The 20,773-nt window shown below is 42.6% G+C and overlaps 1 protein-coding gene across 1 annotated transcript in view; it reads left to right on the forward strand.

Annotated features, from left to right (window-relative positions):
- DEPTOR (DEP domain containing MTOR interacting protein) overlaps nucleotides 1-20,773 on the forward strand; it is a 138,354-nt gene that overhangs the window by 36,418 nt on the left and 81,163 nt on the right. Inside the window, exons 2-3 of the mRNA XM_004000086.6 lie at nucleotides 6,020-6,198; nucleotides 7,465-7,588. Of these exons, the coding sequence (XP_004000135.1) occupies nucleotides 6,020-6,198; nucleotides 7,465-7,588 (303 nt within the window). The remainder of the gene's footprint in view (nucleotides 1-6,019; nucleotides 6,199-7,464; nucleotides 7,589-20,773) is intronic.

Below are 20,773 nucleotides of genomic sequence, written 5' to 3' on the forward strand. Positions count from 1 at the left end.
TTAACCCAATTACACCTGGGTAATTTGCGCTTGAAGAAAGTGTTCCTTGGCACAAATAGAGTTTGAAAACTTCAGCTCCAGTTTAAATCTTGGAGGGAGCCGTTCTGCTTGGGTAGGATCTTGTGCCTCTGGTCGCCTCACTGAATTGCCTCGGGGCATGTATGTGCAGATGCCACCTTAGGTCAAGGGCTCTTTCAGTCAGGAACTGCCCCAGGCATAGGAAACAGGTCTAGGGTCATGAACTCTGCCTGAACTGAGGTGGGTAAGGCGTGGAAGGCAGTTTTAAGCGGAAGGGGATGTTGGACCTGGCAAACAGTATGACCAATGTGTGCAGGAAACATGGTTTAAAAGTGTGGCTTTTAGGAGGCACCTGGCTCGCTCATATGGTTGGGTGTGTGGCTCTTGATCTCAGGGTTGTGAATTTGAGCCCCATGTTGGGTATGGAGATTACTTTAAAAATGTGGCTTTTAGGCCCTTGCTCATCATTTTATGAAGTCGTTGTATTCCGTGAGAGGCTTAGCTACTCAAAATTTTCATTTTTCCGTAAGACTTTGAAATACTCCTTACTCTAATCCGTTTTTGGAGATCTCCATGCATATTAGCATATTAAAAGTTGTGAAAATCAGGGGCACCTGGGTGGCTCAGTGGGCCAAGTGTTTGACTTCGGCTCAGGTCATGATCTCATGACTCATGAGTTCGAGCCCAGTGTGGGATTCTGTGCTGACAGCTCAGAGCCTGGAGCCTGCTTCAGATTCTGTGTCTCCCTCTCTCTCTGCCCCTCCCCTGCTCATGCTCTGTCTGTCTCTCTCTCAAATATAAATAAACATAAAAAAAAAAAAAGTTGTGAAAACCTGTAAGGGGTAAAGTGTAGTTCAGGTAAAAGGAAAATGTTTTTTTGGAAAACACTCATACATGTACAATAGGGATTAAAACTTTGGAAATTGATTACCCAGGAATTGAAAGCGTAGTTTTGTAATAACAGATGTTTACTACTAAGTTGTGGAGTGGGACTCCTATTAAGTTACTTGAGAAGCCTCCTTACCTTTTTGAAAATGGCGTCATTTCTGTTAGTGTCCTTGGACATTCATTTGTTCAGCAAACATTACGTGCCCACAATGCTACATGGAAACACTTGGTTATGTGTTGGCAGTGTGAAAATTCTTATCTTTTTATTGGGGTAGTTTTTCTGGCATGTACAATTTGTCTTACAATTTTATTTTAGACAGAGAGCACAAGCAGGGAAGGAGCAGAGGGAGAGAGAGAAAATCTTCAACAGGCTCCACACTCAGCTTGACCTGGGGCTCCATCTTACGACCCTGAAATCATGACGTGAGCCAAAATCAAGAGTCGATGCTCAACAGACTGAGCCACCTAGGCGCCCCTGGAGTGTATAATTCTTAATGCTCATTCTTAGAATTCTGTATTTCTGGCTATGAAATAAAAAAAGATGGTTGGGGCGCCTGGGTGGCTTGGTCGGTTAAGCATCTGACTTCGGCTCAGGTCATGATCTCACGGTCCGTGAGTTCGAGCCCTGCGTTGGGCTCTGTGCTGACGGCTCAGAGCCTGGAGCCTGTTTCAGATTCTGTGTCTCCCTCTCTCTCTGCCCCTCCCCTGTTCATGCTCTGTCTCTCTCTGTCTCAAAAATAAATCAACGTTAAAAAAAAATTAAAAAAAAAAAGATGGTAGCACGATTATTGACCCCGGTAACCTGTCTAAAAATATCAGTATCTCCTGGATCCAGAGTTCTTTCCCCTCCATCATCTGTCTGCTCAGGTTTCTGAACATGGAAATGTACCAAGCCCCGGTAGAGCTGAAGAGGCAGGGACTTCTCCTCTCTGTGCAGGGTGAGGATCGGCGGGAATCAAAAATGCTTGAGAATTAGCCCCACTCTCAGGGTTCAAGAAAGGATAATAACCAAAAGGTTCTATTTTGTAGTATTTAAAGATAAATATTACCTAATAATTTTTTTTAATTGGAAAGTTTATAGGAGCTAAATCTCCTCTCTTGGCTCATAACATATTCCTCCTCCACCAAATTAGATGGTAGCTTGTTCCACGTTTCAATTTCTAAATAAATTGGTCTTCATTATTCTTGGATTCCTGACAGACATCGTGTCTAAGAATTAATGTTTCACATTCTGCCACTTTGAGCATGTTAAACAAATTACTCAGTGTCATTGCCACTGAATTAATTAGAAGGATTCATGTGAGGCTTTAGCACCCCATGTGAACATGTTTTTTATTAAGCTTCATTTATTTTTTATCAATAATTACAACTCCGTTGGTATTGCGGTTTTAGCATTACCTGCGTCAGAGGGTTGTCCTGAGGATTGATGGCCAATAAAGCAGGTAAAACAGTGCCTAATGAATAGTAAGTGCTCAAATGCTGTCTTTATCTTTGTTAATGAACTTTGTAACTGTGTGATGAAGTAATCATCATGGATATAATTGTCCCCATTTTCCCAGTGAAGATTCTGGTGCTTAGAAGTGTAATCGTCTGGAATTACTGGCGGTGTCAGGACGAGAGCCTAGTGTTCATATTCCTAGTCTTGTTTCTGACTGCCCTCGTAACTGACATTTTGAGGTTTAGGATTTTGATAGATGAACTTGGGAAGCATGCAACGTTCAGGCCATAGAAGTTAAATTAGCATATGTGTCGGGGCGCCTGGGTGGCTCAGTCGGTTAAGCGTCCGACTTCAGCTCAGGTCACGATCTCACAGTTCGTCAGTTTGAGCCCCGCGTTGGGCTCTGTGCTGACAGCTCAGAGCCTGGAGCCTGCTTCGGATTCTGTGTCTCCCTCTCTCTCTGCCCCTCCCCTGCTTGTGCTCTGTCTCTCTCTGTCTCTCTCTGTCTCTCTCTGTCTCTCTCTCTCTCTCTCAAGAATAAATAAAACACTTAAAAAATGAGCATATGTGAAAATGCTTCGTATAATATGGAGCATATAGTAGGAGCTCAATTAACATGGTTTTTTTTTTTTTTTGTAATTTATTTTGAGAGAGAGCAAGGGGGGAGGGGCAGAGAGAGAGGGAGAGAGAATCCCAGGCAGGCTTTGCGCCATCAGTGTAGAGCCTGATGTGGGGCCCGATCTCACAAACCACAAGATCGTGACCTGAGCCGAAGTCAGACAGTTAACTGCCTGAGCCACCCAGGTGTCCTGGTTTTTTTTCTTTCTGTTCAGCGTACAGGAGTTAGGACCCTCATTTCTCTCCTCCTCTCCCTTCTCCGTGCTGATGTCCCAGCCCAGCTGATGTCCCATGCTGATGTCTCCATGCTGACTTCATTTCCAGACCACTCTGGTGCCTCCGGTCTTCAGTACTTTGTGGTTGTCTTAGCTTAGGCCGCCATTACAGAGAATCACAGACTGAGCAGCTTAAACAACAGAAATGTACGGGGGCTAGAAATCTGAGATCCAGGTGCTGGCAGGGCTGGCTTTTCTGAAGTCTCACTCCTTGGCTTGGAGGTGGCCACCTTCTCTGTGTATCTTCACGTGGTTTCCTCTCTGTACATGAGCGAGTCCTAATCTCCTCTTTTTATGAGGATGCTAGTCATATGATATTAGGGCCACCCTCATGACTTTGTTTTAATTACCTTTTATTTTATTTTTAATGTTTATTTTTTGAGAGAGAGAGAGAGAGAGACAGCATGAGTGGGGGAAACACAGAATCCAAAGCAGGCTCCAGGCTCTGAGCTGTCAGTGCAGAGCCCAACATGGGGCTTGAACTCATGAACCATGAGATCATGACCTGAGCCGAAGTTGGACCCTTAATGGACTGAGTCACCCAGGTGCCCCTAATTTAATTACCTTAAAAAATTTTTTTTTAAATTTTCTTTATTTATTTTTGAGAGGGAGAGACAGAAAGTGTGAGAGGGGTAGGGGCAGGGAGGGAGGGAGACAGAATCTGAAGCAGGCTCTAGGCTCTGAGCTGTCAGCACAGAGCCCGACATGGGGCTGGAACTCGCAACCTGTGAGATCATGACCTGAGCCAAAGTCAGATGCTTAACCGACTGAGCTACACAGGTGCCTCTAATTTAATTGACTTTTAAAAGAGCCCCATCTCCAAATATAGTCATATTCTGAAGTACTGGGGTTTAGGGCCTCAACATATGAATTTTAAGGGAACAGACTTCAGCCTAGAACAGTGGTCTAGCAAGAAAGAGATCTAAGCCTCAGAGTTCTCCCAACGTATACTATAACCCCTGGGGTATCAAAACCCGTTAAATTTCATTAGGTGAGCTCTGTTCAAAAAGCAGGCAGATACTCCTTAGGGAGTAGAAGAAAGGAGGTCAGGACCTATTCTGTGCCAGGCACTATGCTGGGTGCTGGTACTTAATAGACATTATGTCGCCCAGTCTCAACGTGGCCAAGGATAGGCTGAGCATAACTGCCTTCATTTTACAGAGGAAGAAAGAGACATTAAGCCACTTGCCAAGCTCATACAGTTATTGTGCGATTCACTCATGTGGCAGTTGAGAAAATGAGGTTAGGGGCATAGGATGATGGGGTGAAACAGGAAGAAAACTGATCTTGTGTTTCGCCCAACTCAAGAATTAAAAAGTAAATGCAAGGATGATAAGAGAAGGAAAAACAAATGGAAGAAACTGTTTTTCTTTTTTAAAGGCAGGTTTAAGACTCCTTTGGAGGGGCACCGGGGTGGCTCAGTCGGTTGAGCATCTGACTTTGGCTCAGGTCATGATCTCACAGTTCGTGGGTTCGAGCCCTGCATTGGGCTCTGTGCTGACAACTCAGAGCGTAGAGCCTGCTTCGGATTCTGTCTCCCCCTCTCTCTGCCCCACCCCCCCAATTAAATATTTTTTTTAACCTTTATTTATTTTTGAGACAGAGAGAGACAGAGCATGAACGGGGGAGGGGCAGAGAGAGGGAGACACAGAATCCGAAACAGGCTCCGCTTTGAGCTGTCAGCACAAAGCCCGACGCGGGGCTCGAACTCACGGACCGTGAGATCCGAAGTCGGATGCTTAACCGACCAAGCCACCCAGGCGCCCCATCTAAATTAAATAAACATTAAAAAAAAGATTCTTTTGGAATAAAGCCACTGAGTTCTGAAGGGAGTAAGGGAAGGTTCTGTGTCAACCACTTTTCTCCACACTAATCCATCAGCCTGTAAATAAATTGTGTTTGTCCAACAGCTTTAATCTATCTCTCCTGGATTTTTTGTTTATCCCTCCCTGGCTAAAATCAGCAGGATGTGACACTTGGGAAGTTGGACTCTGAAGGGAGACCAACAGGTTCAAATCTAATTTTCATCACTTTTTAGCTGTGTAGCAAGTCACTTAATCTCTCTGGGGCCTCAGTTCTCTCTGCTGTAAAAAAAAAAAAGAAAAAAAAGGAGATGGTAATAATAACTTCTGATGAGGTTGTTGCAGACACTAGTGCATCTGTGGAAAGTGCTCAAATAAGCATCTGGAACCTGGTAAGCGTCACGTAAGGATAAGCTATTGCCCCTGTAGAAAGCGGGACAGGCGAAGGCCAGGATCCCTGTGCACTTTCCCACATAGGTCTCTGATTCCTGGAAGTGCATAGTGGCAGAAGTTGGAACACTCATTTGTTACGTACGTGAACGAATGCAGACGTGGTGACCTTGAGCAATCTGTGATGAAGAGGAAGTACCTGGTTTCAGCAAGTTTCTAGAGTTTTTGTTTGCTGTTTGGTCGAAGCCATAAGCCCACTGGTGGAGGAATAAAGAGAAGGCAGTGAGACAGAGCAGGGGTGAGAAAGCTTTTCTCGGTTTCCAGGCTGGCAGGAGAGCTCTAGCTTGTCCATGGTTGTTTTCCCCTCCATTTGCTTGCATCATCTCTAGATCTGGGGGTGCAATCACTGTCTGGGGCCTGTGGGCCCTGACCGTGTAGAACCTCCCCGCCCCCTCCCCCACTGACATACAGGGATGCGAACGGCACTCGAATGCATTTAGAGCTTCCACTTGTTACTGAGCTCTGCAATCGGCTGACTGATCTGTGTTGTCATTAAAATTCCTAAAGTGATTGCCAAACTTTCTTTCCAGGCTCAGGCTGCATGAAGAAAAGGTTATTAAAGATAGGCGACATCATCTCAAAACCTACCCAAACTGCTTTGTTGCCAAAGAACTGATTGACTGGCTGATTGAGCACAAAGAGGCTTCTGACAGAGAGACAGCAATCAAACTCATGCAGAAGTTAGCAGACCGGGGCATCATTCATCACGGTGAGTGAGGTGGCCACCGACCATCAAGGTAGCTTGGGAGGAAGACACAGGCTGCGTCTTCTATTCCAGATACGAGCCTACCCATTTAAGAGATAAAACACTTGGTCTCCTGTGCACCTTTCGCTGGTGGCATTCCCTTCCTTCCTCCGAGAGGCATTTGGGCTTATTTCCATTTACTGCTTCATACTTTTTCCTTTCTGTAGATGCATCTCTTAGCAAAGTATCATACTGTTGCAAGTGCTTTAAATCATTATAAAAATGCATGATTATTCTTGTACAACTTGATTAACATGCTGTTTGTAGATTCATCCATGTTTGCTCATTTTCACTGCTGCGTATACCATGTATAATTATGCCTTTGTGCCTTTACCTGTTCTCCTGCTGATGGACATTTAAGGGGTTTCCAAATTTTTGCTGTTACTCTCGACATCTCTACGAACATTCATGAACATGTCTCCTTGAAATCTCTAAAACTGACCAAGACCTTTCATATGTTGATGTTCTCTTGGGCTGGAATGCCCTTTCTCTTCACTTTTGCCCATTTTCTATCCATTCTTCTGGTCTCTAACTACATGCGAGCTCTTCAGAGAAGTGTCCATTCCTTGCAGCTAGGCGACGGGGGTTCTTTGGTCTGTCACTTCAGTATCTCCTCACCTCTTTCATTGCCCTGTTGTACCATATATATATATATATATATATATATATATATATATATATTTAATGTGTATTTATTTTTGAGAGAGACAGAGACATAGTGTGAGCAGGGGAGGGGCAGAGAGAAAGGGAGACAGAATCCGGAACAGGCTCCAGGCTCTGAGCTGTCAGCACAGAGCCCGACGCGGGGCTTGAACCCACAGACTGCGAGATCATGACCTGAGCCGAAGTTGGACGCTCAACCGACCGAGCCACCCAGGCGCCCCATGTTGTACCATATTTTTATTACATGCTGACATTGCTCTTTATCTCACTAGCCTTCACATTCTTTGAGGCTGATACCTCCCCCATTGTGCTCAAGAAGAGTTTGTGGAATGAATGATGAATTGAATTTTGTGACCCTTTTACTAGACAATGAGGTGATGGTGATGATGATAGTACTCACTCTATTCCAGGTACTGTGTTAAATACCTGTATTAAATCATAGAGGAGTGTGCTTGAGAAATGAGGCAGTGAAACAAGTCTTAATTAGCATCTCACTGCATGTGAGGAATTAAATGAGTTTTGTTTTGTTTTTTTCTTACGGGCCTCTCTGTGTATATTGTGTTTCAGTGTGCGATGAACATAAGGAATTCAAGGACGTCAAACTCTTCTACCGCTTTCGGAAGGATGACGGCACCTTCCCGCTGGACAATGAAGTGAAGGCCTTCATGAGAGGACAGAGGCTGTACGAGAAGTATGTTGCTCGTGGAATCCCCATGTGATCTTAACTTGTGGAGAGAAGCAGGGCTATTTCGGGCTTTTATCATTCTGACTTCAGCCTGGCTCTTCACGCGAGATGGTTACATAACTGTTCCCTTTAATATGGGAAGACTCCATCACTCATTTGCTTTTCTCTTTGCCAGGGATGAAGTCGATTTCATAAGATTCTTAATAAAGATTTTGTTTAAATATAAAATATTTAAATACTTATTTTCTACGTGTAAGTCGATGTGACAAAATTCCAACATAAAAAAAAAAAACCAAACCCCGCAAAGTTGCAGCTTGCTGTTTGCCCTCAAGTCATGCAGTTGCCTATTTTCTCTTTTGAACACCGTTGTGTAACTTGGAGGTTTGATCTTGTCAATGGCTGGAGAAGCAGTGTCAATTACAGGGGAAGTTCAAGTTCAGGTTAAGAGATGAGTCGTGAGAGGACTTCAGGAGGCAGGATGGTGTAAGAGGAATAATCTCTCAGCTCTTTGAAGAGGGGAATGCATTGTAGTCAGGAGGATTCAGAGGCTGGATCTCAGATCTCCCTGGCGGTCCAGTCCGTGTCTGGGCAGATCCGCTGTTCCTGTGGTCCCTTTTCCATCCTGCCTTGTTTTGTTTTGGTTTTTTTTTTCCAGGGCAGCCATTAGAGCAGACACTACCTCCTTAACTCTGGCTGCCTTTCAAGGCTTGAGGGAGTTGGAAATATGTATGTATCGCACAAAAGAGCCTACTCTGTGATGGGTGGGTTGGTGCATGGTGAGGTAGGTCAGGGGGGTCGGATCAGGCAGCATGATGGCTAGGAGCCAGACGAGTTTGATTCTAGCCCTGTCACCTTACCTCTGTAAACCTCCTCTTTTATGACATAGGAGTGGTGATGGCACTTACCTCCTAGGTGTTTAGTGCTATTGTGGGAATTAGAATAAATTGTGTCAATTACTTAAATATTTAGCTCAGTAGCTTGGTGTGTCAGGCCCCAGAGATGACAGTCATTTCAGATATTAGCCTGACAGCGATGGCCACCCTGGAGTCTGTCTCTCCTGTGTTCTGCCTCCACCCCAGTTCTGTTCACCTGTTTCTGGTGCTGGTATTGTCCAACACATGCCGCATGTGTGCTACTTCTCTCGTCTCTTGCTTTCTATACCGAGGTATACAAAACCCCTCATCTCCTGGACTCACATGAACTTGAATGGAAGGGATCCATTAGCACCTTTGTTTGTACATCTGAGTATATGTATATGTGTTGTTGCTGTTTTCTTTTACTTTCTTAGCTCCTTTCGGAAAATTCTAGCAGGTGGTAAGTAGTTTGATCACTATGATGGTCCTTTCAAATCGTAAGATTCTATGTTGTCAAAAACATGTCATTTCCACGGATCAATGTTGCTATATCCTTTTTTCTGTGTGCAATTAGTGTTCAGTATCTCAATTTCCCAGTAAATTTATTCCTCAAAATGCTCGTGAAATTAGTAATAGGAAAAGTTGTTTATTTATTTATTTTTAATAAGAAAAAATGAAGGGGCACCTGGGTGGCGCAGTCGGTTAAGCGTCCGACTTCAGCCAGGTCACGATCTCGCGGTCTGTGAGTTCGAGCCCCGCGTCGGACTCTGGGCTGATGGCTCGGAGCCTGGAGCCTGTTTCCGATTCTGTGTCTCCCTCTCTCTCTGCCCCTCCCCCATTCATGCTCTGTCTCTCTCTGTCCCAAAAATAAATAAAAACGTTGAAAAAAAATTTAAAAAAAAAATTAAAAAAAAAAAAGAAAAAATGTTTATTTTTAAGAGAGAGAGACAGAGTGCAAGCAGGGGAGGGGTAGAGAGAGGGAGTTACAGAATTCGAAGTAGGCTCCAGGCTCTGAGCTGTCAGCACAGAGCCCGAGGTGGGGCTCAAACTCAGGAAACATAAGATCATGACCTGAGCCGAAGTCCACTTACCCAAATGAGCCACCCAGGTGCTGATGCTAGGAAAAGTAATTTAATCAGTACTTAACCTTGGGTGAACTAGCTGCTGCCTCTCAGTCTTGGCCCCTATTGTTGGTTGCTGGAACATACATGGAACAACCTTTAGGGCCTTTGGAATTGATGGCTCAGTGTACCTACATGATCAGTTTTGTTTAGCGTACCTTTAATCATTTTTATTGTATTTCTCATGTTTCCCTGGATATCTTTTCTATGAATCTCAGCATGTATATTATTTTGTAAGTTTTGTGTACTTTAAAAAATAGTGTGAAGAAGTAAATAGTTTTGTGCACAGCTCACCCCTTCAAGGATTTTATTTATTTTACTATTGAAGTTTTTTTTCCTATATTTTTAAAAGCCAGAATACTTATTTAGGATATCTCTAACATTTATGAAAGAAGGCCTTGCAAAATATATGTTCCTTTTTTTTCTTTGCCTTTTAAGATAATAACAATTGATAATATTTGTTGGTTGATAACTATGTATCAGACATCCTGACTAGTCCATTTTTTTGATTATCATAATGAACCTGATTTAGCAGAATTGTATCCATTTTATGGATGAGGAAAATGTGGTAGAGAGAGATTCAAGCTCTTACTCAAGGTCCCTTCACTAGTAAAAACATCTGGGATTCAAACCTAGGAGCCCACAGCCCAAACTTATTGCTACTAGGTTGTTAATAAATTTTAGAAAACATTTTTATTATTAGGAAAGATGTATCATTATTTATCACTTACAGAAATTAAAATAATGAAATCAGTGTTTTCTTCAAAATTTTAGAAAACATTTTTATTAGGAAAGATGTATCATTATTATTTGTGGAAATTAAATTAATGAAATCAATGTTTTCTTCAAAATGTAGTTTATAGTAAAATAGAACATGGAGTTTGTAAATATCTGGGTATGGAATTTTCTGTAAAAAGTAACTGAAATAATTCTAAGTAGACATTGGAAAAGAAGAGTGAAGCAATTCTCCTTCAACACAAATCTACCTATAGATTTAGGGACTAAAGAACACAGGGAATATAGTAAACAGTATTGTAAGAAAAAAAAAGAGATACATTTTTTTTAAAGAATTTATTAAGAAAAAAATTTTTTTTTTTTTTTTTTAAATTTTTTTTTTTTTAACATTTATTTATTTTTGAGACAGAGAGAGACAGAGCATGAACGGGGGAGGGGCAGAGAGAGAGGGAGACACAGAATCAGAAACAGGCTCCAGGCTCTGAGCCATCAGCCCAGAGCCCGACGCGGGGCTCGAACTCACGGACTGCGAGATCGTGACCTGGTTGAAGTCGGACGCTTAACCGACTGCGCCACCCAGGCGCCCCAAGAAAAAAATTTTTTAACATTCATTCATTTTTTTGAGAGACAGAGAGAGGGTGTGAGCAGGGGAGGGACAGAGAGAGGGAGACACAGAACCTGAAGCAGGCTCCAGGCTCTGAGCTGTCAGCATGGAGCCCAGCGTGGGACTCGAACTCACTAAGCGTGAGATCATGACCTGAGCCAAAGTCGGACGCTTAACTGACCGAGCCACCCAGGCGCCCCTTAAAGAATTTATTTTTAAGTAACCTCTACACCCAACATGGGGCTCGAACCCACAACCCTGAGATCAAGAGTCCCACAGTCCACTGACTGAGCCTGCCAGGCACCCCCAAAAAAGAGATGAATCTACATGGCATGCTAAAAGTGTGATAGAAACATCTTTTATTTGTAAATTAAGCTCTTCAAAACACTTCTACTAGATTATTTTATTTGAACTCTCTTAATGGAGTAATAAGAGAATAGTAAATAATAATAGAAATAATAGCGTAGTAAATAATAATATAAAATACAATATAGGGGCGCCTGGGTGGCGCAGTCGGTTGAGCGTCCGACTTCAGCCAGGTCACGATCTCACGGTCCGTGGGTTCGAGCCCCGCGTCGGGCTCTGGGCTGATGGCTCAGAGCCTGGAGCCTGTTTCCAATTCTGTGTCTCCCTCTCTCTCTGCCCCTCCCCCGTTCATGCTCTGTCTTGCTCTGTCCCAAAAATAAATAAAAAAAAAATACAATATAAATTAAATGGGACATTACATTATCACCCTGGTTTTCGGGAGGAGCATTTGGGACCTGAGGCAATAAAATCATTTCTGTGTGATGGCGATATGGCTCAAAAGGGACACCTGAACCCAGGCAGCAGGTGCACAGGCTGCTGCTCTCCACACACTCCCACCAGCTCTGGAGGGGGCTGGCTGTGTTGTCAGTACATCCTTTTTGCCCTCCTCTTGCTTGCTTGTTCTGGGTTATTAATAGAACGTTGTGAAACTGGGTGGTTTCTGCCTGGGGTTTTGGCGAACTGGGCTGATTTCTGGGCACCTTGATTTCCTATCCATAGAGACGTTTCTCAGTATGCTATTTTGTAGGACACAGCTGTGTTTCAAAACTCACAGTGACTCTGCTACCTCTTAGTATCCATCTTGCTCCAGTTAATTCAACTCAGAGGTACTCAAACGAACACCAGTTAAGGGGTAAAAGCTGGCCTTTTCAGGGTGTCCCACCATGAGGAAGGTTATGGGAGAGCTGGTGACCAGAGTCCTCTGCATAGTGAGTGACAGTGGGTGTGGGTTTTCGGAGTCACCCAGCCCTGCTCTCCAGTCCTGGCCTCTGACTAGCTTGCTCTGCGACCTTGAGCAAGCTGCTGAAACTCTCTGATCTGTGGTCATAAATGGAGGCAAGGCTGAGACCCACTTGGAAAGGCTGTTGGGAGGAATTTACAGTCTGTGCATTGCTGAACACAGTGCTAGGCACAGAGTGAGAGCCCAAGAAATGTTAGCGGTTGCTATTAGAGTAGTAAATCAGTATATAAATGAACGGTATCTATTATTCTTATTATCATATTCTTTTAAGATTTAGCCTAGCCTAGAAGTTAAGAGCCGGGAGCCAGGCTGCCTGGGTGTGGATCCTGGCTCTGTGCCTTGTTGGCAAGTGGCTTCACCTCTCTGTGCCTGCCGTTGCCATCCTGGTATATGGAAATATTGATTGTATTGACCTCGTAGACTTCTTGTGGGGCTTAAATGAACTAACATGATGTATGAGCACACAGGTCAGGGCCTACCTCAGGGTATGAGCGTATCTTGCTGACCATCTACTGCTGCCAGCTGGACAGAAGTGTGAGGAGGATGTGTGCCCCTGGATCAATGCCCAGAATTTGTCATTTTGAGCAATTCATCTGAGAACATTCAGGTCCCACTGCACTTCCATCAACAGGCGTTCATCAGACCTTCACTATGGACTGAAGGTGCATAGGATAGGGCACGCCGTCTCCAGGAGGGGCATACTGTTTCCCACTTAATTTTGCATGGGCCCAGATACCTCAGACATGCAATGCATGAACAAAACTCACGTTGTCCCAAATAGTGCAATTTTTAGTTTTCATATGAAACCTGCATCATCAGGATAGAAATACCTGTGACTTAAAAGAACAACGGTGGATCTGTGTACTCAGCCTTCACGTGGCAGAAGATATTTCAGGTGCATATTCCAAACGACGAAGATTGATTATCATCTAGCAGTTAGCAAAATAGATCTCTTTAAGGAAAAAGGTGAACTCAGGATTATCAAGTGTTCTCTCTATATATTGATAAATAGAGTTAGCTATAAAAGAGAATATAAGTTCGAGGTACAATCTGGACTTTCCTTACTAAAACCAATATTTGAAATGTGCATTTTAAAAACTAATTTTTTTTTATCTTAGAGCATGAGCAGGGGAGAAGGGTAAGGAGAGAGAGAGAGAGAGAGAGAGAGAGAGAGAGAGATAGAAAGAGAGGGAATCTTAAGCAGGCTCCACACTCAGCACAGAGCCCAACACAGGGCTTGATCCCATGACCCTGGGATCATGACCTGAACCGAAATCAAGAGTAAGAAGCTCAACCAACTGAGCCACCTAGGCGCTCCTAAATGCACATTTTAAACTAACCCTGATTTTCATCTTGAGACCTAGAGGAGACTTCTCAATTCTAATTTAACCTCAGTCTTAACATGGAGGTAGGTCCCTTCTAGGTCTGGTTCATAAAGACGTTAGTTTAGTTTTTCACCTAAAGAGCCTTTGGTCTGTTCAGCAGCAGGAATTTCTCTCTCCAGCCACTCATGGTCTATTTAGTTTGCTTAGGAGTATAAACCTGAGTGAAGAACTGGTTTACAGTGCCTGCATGCCATTAGATTTCTGTTGAAGTCCCACGGCTTCCTTTATATTCTCTCCTCCATAGGACTGAAGGGAAATATAAGGGAGAAACTGTATCCAAAGGGGAAAAGCCCTTTTGTGTGTTTTATCTTATCAGAGGTTTCTCTCCCATGTGCCCCTGGGATCTTTTTCCTGTTCCCTCCCAGTGCCTGGCACAATAAATATTTATTGAATGAACAAAGGACTCCGCGTGCTATGATCGCTGTGAGCTGCTGAACTTGTTCCATGAAAGCGCTACAGAGAACTTGCTTTTAATGGCAAACAACACTAGCCAGAGTTTCACCTTGTCTTGCCTCTTTAGGGTTTAAAAAGCATCTTACGCATTATCATATTTGGCCCCCTGCCCAACGCTGGGAGTTATTACACAATTAATCCCACTGTAGAGATGAGGAAGATGAGCTAGAGAGAGGTTTAATGACTGATGTAACCCTAAAGCATGGAGCTGGAGGAAAAAAAAAAGTCTTTAAAAGTTTTTAAGCTTTTGGCTCCATCTTGTTCCATTTCTGGGATAGAAGTGCTTTTCAAACTGAGATACTGAGTCCTATGAATTGATTCCAATTTTGTGTTCAAAATACATTTTAATTATTTTGCAAACTTTAATAAAAATACTTCCTAATAGGCTATGTATAACATTTTCACAGTTTACATGTGCTGCTCAGTTTGATAGTGATTCATACAATCTTGGAGTGAACGTTTCCTGTCTTCTTGGTTTATTTGAAGAGTGTCCTAAGATTGCAATATAAGTAGGTTAAAAGTTGTTTCCTTTCCCAACTGCTTGTCTGAGTGACAAGAAATGATTTCCATGCTGTATAACGAATGTCAAGAACTGTTAAGAATCTTGAGATTTTATTTTATTTGCAAGCTAACAAGTTTGCGTGCCATCACTTCCTGGATGCCGGCAGAAGACAGGAGACCCCTGGGTCAGAGACAAAGGACAGTTTGTTACTCTCAGCAATAGTAATAACCAGAGTATCGTCATTTTCTGGAATGAGTTCTGCAAGCTTTGGTTCCTATAGCAGAGCACAATGGGTGCCAGATGACACCTGCCAGGGTTGGGTTACAGAAGAGGATTGAAAGCATGAGGAACCTGAATTTTTTGTAATAGTCTTAAAGCAAACTGCTCTCTAGCACAGAGGGAGACATTATCTTTATTATACAGGACAGTAAACCAGTCTGCCCTTTTGCTTCAGAGAGAGACACTATCTTCCAAGTCTGCTCATTAGGCAAACATTGAAAAGATAGTTTAGAACATGGGCTGTCAGTGCTTCTGCTTGCAAGATATAAGGAGATGTGCACAATCCACGGAGAATTATACCCTGGCAACTGAAACAAAATGCACAAATTAATTGGATTTTGTAGCTGATTCTTGAGGGAGCAATAAATATCACCACTTCTCTTATTTTTGTATTTTTGTGTGTATGGTAATCAAAGCTACCGTATAGGTTTCATTGCTTAACGTTTGTAAGTATATGTTGTGTTACAAACATGAAATTTTTAAAAAAGGGATTTTCTGTAAAATTGTACTTGAAAAAAGAGATTACTGCTTTAAAAAGTTTTAAAATGATGCTATTTTTAAAGGACTTTGTCTTTAAAGTCTTCTCACAGGGTGTTTAACAACAATTTTAGAAATTTAAGGGGTTTTATTATATGTGCAGCTCTATGTGGAGTCATGGGAAACTTTTGATCTAGAACTGCATCCTTGTTAGGTGCTCCTAACCATCTATTCTTTCTTTTCATTTATTTATTTTTTAATGTTTATTTATTTATTTTGAGAGAGAGCGCACGTAAGCCAAGGAGGGGCAGAGAGAGAGAGAGAGGGAGAGAGAGAATCCCAAGAAGTCTCTGTGCTGTCAGTGCAGAGCCCCACGTGGTGCTCGATTCCACAAACCATGAGATCATGACCTGAGCCCAAACCAAGAACCAGACACTTAACTGACCAAGCCACCCAGGTGCCCCTCTTTCCTTTCTTTTTAAAAAAAGTTTCTATATAACAGGCCATGCAAAATTGTGGGCTTCACCTGACGGGTTATTAAAATGTTTAATAATTTGCCTGTCAGGGACCTTGGACTGGAGAGACTATATAAAACAAACTCATTGTTTTATCATTTTCAATATCTACAAAAATTTTATACTGCAGTTATTTTCAAACATTTTCTCTGTCTAAACACTCCCTTATAAGTTCTAAGTGTAAAGTATGGAAAAGAGTGTGTATGTATGTTGAAAACATCCAGCCCTGGTTCACCTAATTTTGTTGGTTTTCTAATTTTTTTACAGCTTGCAGCTTCAGCCTGCCAGAGAAGGGCCATCTAGGAGCCAACCTCATGTCCAGTTTGGTCATGTAGCTGAGCTCATGCCTGTTCTCTGGGAACAGAACTAGCCAGGGTCTATACTTTTGATTATGCCCCAAGACTGGGAAGTAGGGGTAGTGAAATGCATCTGGGAACACAGATCCATTGGAAACACAAAAAGTGATGATGTGGTCACTTCATACTCATCGGGGTGGTGATCACAAAAACAAACAACAAATAATAAGTAACAGTGTTGGTGAGGATGTGGGGGAGATGAACCCTTGTGCATTGCTAGTGGGAATGGTGTAGCCACTATGAAAAATGGGGGGGGTCCGCAAAAATTAAACGTAATATTACCATATGATCCAGCAATTCCACTTTTGCATATATACCCAAAGTAATTGAAATCAGGGACTTGACCACATATTTGTACAACTCTATTCATAGCAACATTATTTACGTTAACCAAAAGGTCAAAGTAACCAATGTCCATTGATGGATGAATAGATAAACAAAATGTGGTACATATGTACAATGGAATATTATTTAGCTTTAAAAAGGAAGGAGATTCTGAGGCACCTGGCTGGCTCAGTCGGAAGAGCACTGGTTCTTGATCTCAGGGTTGTGAGTTCGAGCCCATGTTGGGTGTAGAGATAAATAAATAAAATAAGTAAACTTTAAAAAGGGAGGATATTCTGACACGTGCCACAACGTGGATGACAGCATCTTGCTAATAAGCCAGTCATAAATGGACAAATGTTGTATTATCCAACTTATGTGAGGTCCCTAGAGTAGGCAAATTCATAAAGACAAAAAGTAGGTTGCCGAGGACCGGGGGGAAGAAGGAACAGGGAGTTATTATTTAGTGGATATAGAGTTTCGCTTTGGGAAGATGAAAACGTTCTCAAGATGGATGGTGATGATGATTGCATAGTCAGGTGAATGTACTTAATGCTACTAAGCTATATCCTAAAAATGGCTAAAATGGTAAAATATTATGTTTATTGACCACAATTATAAAGTAGATAAAATAAGTTACAATATTGTAAATCACTAAAAAAGCTGGTGGGAGGTGGGCAGGAAGCATCAGGCTTAACGTAGAGTACCAGCAAGCACGAGAATGACAGAGCAAGGTGACATCCATGCTGTTAGGGCCAGATGTTGACCAGAGGAATTGGAGAGACAGTGGTGTATGCCCTGGAGGTTCGGACGATAACGATGAACTGGATACCAAGCACTTCACCAAGTTCACCAAGGTGAACTACCAGAAAGCATCCCAACCTGGGTTTCCAGCTCCAGAGCCTGTGATCGTAACTGCTTTTCCGTCTGCAGTTTCCACTTTGCAAAATTTCTGTAACTTCAAGCCAGGGCGGTAGCGATAATGAACGCCACTAGATGATAGTAAACAGTATGCAGCTGAACAGATTTTTAAATGGGGCTGAGAAACATCTCTGGGTCTGGTCTTGGAAATCACATTCCCCTTACTGTTTCTTGGCAATGCTATCCCCATATAACGTATGGCAGTAATATTCAAGCTTTGTTAACATGCGGAACAGGCAGCAAGCCAGCTGTGCCTGTCAGAAGCCATCAGCCCTAGCTTGTCATCTACAGATTTCTAGCTCTAGGTGTCATTTAGAGCTGATTTAAAGGTAAACACATTGCTGCTTCAACGGCAGACTGGGTTCACTGACGGTGGAGGTTGACTGTGCTGGTTATTTCTGCCATGTTTTCCTGATCGCGCGGAACTGCTGGGCGGTGAACTTTGTCGTTGTAACATTCACTTTGCCAATCTGTCTCTGTTGTTACTTTTCAACTGGTAAAATGAAAGAGCCATTTGAGATTTCTAGAGTTGGGGAAGCATGTGCCAGAGCTCTTCTCCTGTCTCTCATCAAAACATTCAACCTTTCTGAGCTTGTTTATCATCTCTAAAATTGCAAGAAAATGCATAATTCACGGATTTGTTGTGCAGACTGAGGTAAAGCCCAGCAGAGCCTCATCTAATGCAGGATGTCAAAATGCACATAGTCCAAAGTATCCTTGTGTTACCCCGGATTACCTCTCTACACTAGAATTGCATCCAGCATGCTGAGATGTCCAGCTTGTACATGAGACATTTCTCTTCGTCCTCCAGATCCATTCTCTCCCCATTCCCAGCCCTCCGTGTTCCCCAGAGACTGGCCTACAGGGACTGAATGCATTACTAGGCTGCATTGCCATTGCCTCAGTCAGTGGGAGGCATGAGCAGGAAGTAAGTGGGAGGGAGGAGTGTGAGGTCAGGATTTTATTTCTCTGTTCCCTCCCCACCATTGGAGGCTCCAGCTGATGTCAGGCAGCCCTGTCCTTTCCCACATCTCTTTTAGGCTTTGGAAACTTCCCTCCCTCTAGAATCCTCAGACCGAGAGTTGTTAATGATCACTGCTGTTGCCAGTCTGGGAGCTTTACATTGTCATTTCCTTTAACCCTGCCCGTAGATCAGTAGTTCTTTTATTATAAACTACCTTTCACTACCCATGTACACATTCTTGTTTCCTGCTGGGACCCGGATTGATAAGCCCTGGAGACCCACCTGGGAACTGAAATGAGTGATCTTGTATCTCCTTGAGTGGACAGGCAGGCAGAATTGCCCACATTCGGTCAGTGGAAAATTGACTTGCTCTTTCTGTTGTCGCTGAGAGTGTACCATGTATGATGTGATGGTCGGAATTGGCACAGGGTTCTTTCAGTCCCCACTGTTGTGCAAGTACGGAGTGTGGTTGAATCGTAATGGGTTATTCTGGCTCCCTTTCTGCACCTGTTTCATCCTGGGTTCTAGCCCAGTAACTACAGCAGCCACCTCTCCAAGCTGATTGTGTTTCATTTCTCCAACTTGGCCAGAAGCTCTTTGAGATCATGGACCTTGGTCATTCTTATTTAGGAAAGAAGTCAATGGTTAGCCCTTTTCCCTTTTTCCTAACCTGTGGAGTGTTCAAATTTGAGTAAAACCAGTAATAGATATTTGATAATCTTAGATCACTCTATTTGTATTTTCTCATTGTAGGTTCTTATCATAAACATTCAAAGAATAAGAATACTAATCAGCCATCATTTACTGAGCACTCCTTGCTCTAGGCAACATCATAAGTATTTTTCACACATTATTTCATATAATTCTTCCTATACCCTAAGAGGGAGAGATTTTCACCATTATTTTACAGGTAAGGCAAGTGAATTTGCGATGGGCTAACTAATAAGCATTAAACCTCCAGTTCGAGAAGAGTGCTCCTACAGAAGTTTCTCACAGTGTATATATACTCTTCACTTTCCCACAATAAGCATTAAAAGTTAAAAATTTTAATTCCCTGAATGAACCTGTAGAGATTGAATACCATCTCCAATATGCTTTGAATCCAATGACTCTCACTTACATCAACTGTCAAGTTTATTCCATCTGGAAGAGATTAAGAACTCAGAGGCTTTTCTAGAGGAAATAGCGTGTTTGTTTTTAAGTGCTGAGATTCTAGAGTGAATGGATCAAGAGGGATAGGGCATGATGAGGCTGTGCCAGACATTCTGCAGCAAAGAGGAAAAAGAACACACACAGAGTAGAAGAGGGGGCAGGACCTTCTGAGAGAAGAGGCACATATTGGAGCAAAGTAAAAGTGGATTTTTTTAAGAGTGATACCAGGGGAAGGCATGGCTGGGACTTTTTCAGGAAGGAGGGTGTTCTTCCATCATTAGAGGCTTTGTGTGGAACTCCCTCCCCACTGTAGGTGGCTTTGTCTTGAAATGTAGAGACGAGTCCAAGAGGTGTAGTTGCTGTGCTGTTTTTCTTGCTTATTTACTAAATGGAAACATCCCTACTTAATTATAGTCTCTTCACACAGAGCTGAGGAGTGTAAGCAAAGGCATTGTTCCGCCAAATGAAAACAGCACTGAATTGACAGAAAGCATTTATTAATTTCAGAGCCCCTGACAAAAGAGTCTTTCAGACCAGAAAGAAAGAAAATCCAGATATTTTTAACTATATTAAAGTTCAATTTGTAGTTAAACTTTTGAAGTTTAATACACATAAAATACACATATCCTGAGTGTGCAGCTCAATAAATTTTCACAAGCTTCACACACTTAGGGAAACCACCACCACCCAAATAGTACTTTTCAAAGATTATCCTCTGTAGCCTACTATAATTTAACACCCTAAACAAAATTGATTTTTATCAGTGTTAGCATTCGTTAGAATATAACATTTCTTTTGAAGAAATTAAACTTCTTTGGCTTTTATGTGTTTCACCTGTCACCTGAATGCCACCTCCTGTCCCCAGATACTCAGAATTGGTTCTTCTGGTTAGTTTGAACTGTTGCCCAACCTGATGAGGATTGACAAGAGTCAACAAGGGTCTACTCTCATGGTGTGTGTGTACCTATGTGTATTGCTTGTTCACTGCTACTTGGTGCCAGGCTCTTTGCTAGATGCTTTTATAGATTAGCTCTAATTTTTATAACCCCATTGACGTAAGCATTATTATCTTTATGACCTGCAAGAGGAAATTTAGGATCGTGGAGCCCAACCACAGCTTGGAAATCACAGTTCAGAGATTCAAACCCAGGGTTGCTTCTCATTGCCACTGTCTCTGGAACCATTTGTGTTCATAGGCAGGAACAGAGGAGGAGGTAATCAACCGGATCACTCCTACATGCCTTTCTTCCCTTTCAGTATCTATATACTTCTACTAACTCTT

This window comes from Felis catus, chromosome F2, assembly GCF_018350175.1.
Source record: "Felis catus isolate Fca126 chromosome F2, F.catus_Fca126_mat1.0, whole genome shotgun sequence".
Classification (NCBI taxonomy): domain Eukaryota; kingdom Metazoa; phylum Chordata; class Mammalia; order Carnivora; family Felidae; genus Felis; species Felis catus.